We start from the raw sequence: 3,507 nt of genomic DNA on the forward strand, positions 1-3,507 counted from the left end.
AAAATGGCTCTTGGGGGAAGGCACCAACTCCAATTTAAACCCAATCAAAGGAGTGTGCTTGGGGTCTTCCCTTCTCTTCAGTCAGCAACAGTCACTTGAAGGGAACAGGGAACATCCCAGCTACAGAACCTCATCAGCCCCATGGGGCCTGACCCTGGGGAGACGGGAAATACATGGTGATTTGGAGGAAGCACTTGGGATATATCTTTGGTTGCTTCAGGGAAGGCTCTGGCCTCTTGAAATTCTTTTTTTCCTCCCTTTTCTTCCCCTTGGGACTGTTGGGATAGGTATCAAAGAAGGCAGGTAGGAAAGAAAGAAAAAGGAAGTAGGCGGCAGGCAGAAGAGTCAATCCGACCATTCCTCTTCATCAAACTCAGAGGAGTCGTCTTCCGAGTTGCTGTACTCCACAGAAATGCGACGCGACAGGATGGTGGCCACGTTGTTGCCCACAACATCCTGCTTCTCTTGTTCCCGCTGCTCCTCAATCCTGCACAGCTGAAAACCTTGACGGATGGCTGAAAGCAAGTCGCTGCGGGCATCACTCACAGGAGGCAAGGAGGACTTGGGCTTGGTGGTGTCAGAAAGTGGCGGAGGAGGTGCAGCCAGCTGGCCATCTGCACCACTGAAAGGGGGCGGAGAGGGCCCTGGAGGAGGGGGCGGGGGCGGGGGCGGAGGTGCGCCTCCTGTTGGCTGAGATAAGGGAGGTGGTGGCAGAGTGGAGTAGTCAACTGTCAGCAGACCCAAATCCTCCAGGCGGGGGTGGGGGTGGAGTGTTTATCATTGGAGGTGGAGGTGGAGGGGCAGGTGGTGGAGCAAACCCGGGTTTGGGGCCTGGTGCAAAGCCCAGAGGAGGAGCTGGTGGTGGGTGGCTTGGGCTGACCACACTGGACCTTTTGAGTCCAGCTACGCCAGCCCCTCTTTGGTTATTGTCTGCTGGGTAACTGAATTCTGCTGGTGGGGGAGGCAAGGTGTCCTCAGAGAAAGAAGGAGAAGGTGGAGAAGTGGAGTCTGACTGTGGTGGTGGTGCATCCACGTTCTCAACAGAGCCAATGGGGCCATTCTGGTACACCAAGGTGGGTGGATACCAAGAAGGCTTTTCTTTGGATTCCACAAATTCTTGACCCATCTTCATTTTCTCCCACTCTTCCTTACGTGTCTTGATTTTATGTGGGTTTACATTTCCTCGATTTGGATTATCTTTCTTTTCTTTCCTATGCTTCCTCTTCTCTTTCATGATATCCCTGGTGTCCTGAAGCATCTTCTCCTTCCAAAGATCAAAGAAGTACAAAAGGTCTGTGTAGAATTTGAGTGCCTCTTTCCCATCATCCCTGTAAGGGGTAAGATTGTTGAGAGGTGGAGGAGTGTCACAGGTGTTGTATGTTTCCAAAACAGGTATGGAGAGAGAGTTTCTGTCAAAGAGCTTCTGGTCTTGAACAGTAGCGCTTCTGAAGGCCTTTCGGGTGTTGATTCCTTGTAGTGATACTTCTTCTTCCTTGGGATCCAGCTGAGTGACTTTAACTTGTAGGCAGTCGACCCTCTCAGCAAGGGAGTTTACCCGAGAGGCCAAAGTATTTGCCTGAGTAAAGAGCTCTCCAAAAATGTCCTCGGCATATTTACTCAGGCTGCCCAGCTGTCGGATGACATTTGCCAGGGTGATGTTGGTCTTGCATTCCAGCTCGCTTCTAACGCTAGGCAACGTCTGAGGGCACAGGTGCCTTGGCTCGAAGTTCCTCGTTACTAACGGCATGGTGGGCCTGCTTCAGACAATGTTCTGAATGATGAAAAACAACGTGGTCTCGCGCAGTCGCCCTTAGCATCAGAAGGCTGGCCGGCCGCGCTTCTCTGCACAGGGTCTGTTCTCTCCAGCCGCCTCTCGGGCTGCCACACAGCCGGACACCCCCCTCCCCCCCGCCACACCAGCCTATTTTTGTTTATTCAGTGTGTTATAATCCTTTGTCATCTGTATTCTTTTTTTGCTGACCAGATTGTCTCCAAGTTGGCCAATGAGTCCATTTAAGCCACTACTGAAACCTTTTGACCTATCTCCATCAGGTTTTAAGTTACACCCTGGCCTGAGATATTTCAGGCCTACCTCTACTTTTCGGGTCGCAAAGAGTCAGACACGACTGAGCGACTGAACTGAACTGAACTGAACCTCTACTTTACCTGCCCCACATCTGAACAGCCATTTTTCCAAGGAGCTCTGGTTCCCTTCAGTGAGGTATTATGTTTACAAACCAAGATCTGGACCTCAGGTGCACTAGTTGCTACTTAACCCTTTTAATTTCCCTTGGCATGTTCCCTTTTTCATTCTTTTGGTTGGCTGAGTAGTATTTCACTCTGGGAATATATCTTTTTCTTTTTTAACCAGTCTCTAATTGAGACCTTGAAGTGTATTTTTATTTTGCTATTACAAATAATGCCACAATCAATAATCTTCCACATATGTTGTTTCAGATTTATGGTTGTGTATCTTCAGGGAAGATTCCTACAAGTGAGACTGCTAGATTAAAAGGTAAGTACTCTCAACTGGATGAGATTAACTGTTTTGATCAATGGCCTGCCATATTTAAAAGGAAATGTCTAATTTGAAAAATTTAATGTAAGGAGAACTTCAATAAATCATTTGATTGCATTGAAAAGGTAAGTGTAAATGTAGCATTGTTGGAGAATGCCAGATTCTGTACAGAAGTCATATTACTTTCTATTTCTACTAGCACTGGAAGAAATTATTCATTTTCCTAGTTTCAACCAACAGAATTACAGAATGTTATCAAACTTTCAGATTTTTGCAAACATGATAGGTGAGAAATGGTATTTATTTATTTTTTTTTTCATTTTAGCTATTTTTTATTTTTTAATTATGAAAGTATGACACATTTATAGGAGACTTGGAAAACACAGAACAAAGTTACATATAGTTCTACTATGTTGTTGTTCAGTTGCTAAATCTTGTCCAACTCTTTGCGACCCATGGACTGCAGCATGCCAGACTCACCTGTCTTTCACTGTCTCCTGGAGTTTTCTCAAATTCATGTCCATTGATTGGCAATGCTACTCTAACCATCTCATCCTCTGCCACCCACTTCTTTTGCCTTCAATCTTTCCTGGCACCAGGGTCTTTTCCAATAAATCAGCTGTTCTCATCAGCTGGCCAAAGTATTGGAGCTTCAACAACAGATCTTCCAATGAATATTGAGGATTGATTTCCTTTAGGATTGACTGATATGATCTCCTTGTTTTTTTTATCTTTTCTTAATTTCCTTTTTGGAGCTTTCATTTTTAGTGTACAGAAACACAACTGTTGTGGTCCTCAGCATTGACTCTGGGTACACGGAGAGGGACTAAGGCAGGTAGTGGTGATTGCTAGTGCCAAAAGTGTGCCCATGCTCAACTGTGAGTCTGTAGTTGAATGCACAGAACAGTGATGTATGCACAGCGGCAAGGACAGGGCCTGTGGTAGGATCTGGGGTGGATTGCAGGCACAAGTTCAGTTGCTGAGGTCAG

At 46.3% G+C, this 3,507-nt stretch overlaps 1 protein-coding gene across 1 annotated transcript; it reads right to left on the reverse strand.

Annotated features, from left to right (window-relative positions):
* Positions 1 to 286: 286 nt before the first annotated feature.
* Positions 287 to 1,791, reverse strand: LOC138418108 (actin-binding protein WASF2-like). Its single transcript, XM_069549028.2, is given in 2 exon segments — positions 287 to 733; positions 735 to 1,791. Coding segments are annotated over 2 exon segments (1,401 nt in total). The 5' UTR covers positions 1,748 to 1,791; the 3' UTR covers positions 287 to 345.
* Positions 1,792 to 3,507: the final 1,716 nt, after the last annotated feature.

The sequence above is a fragment of the Ovis canadensis genome, chromosome 14 (assembly GCF_042477335.2).
Source record: "Ovis canadensis isolate MfBH-ARS-UI-01 breed Bighorn chromosome 14, ARS-UI_OviCan_v2, whole genome shotgun sequence".
Classification (NCBI taxonomy): domain Eukaryota; kingdom Metazoa; phylum Chordata; class Mammalia; order Artiodactyla; family Bovidae; genus Ovis; species Ovis canadensis.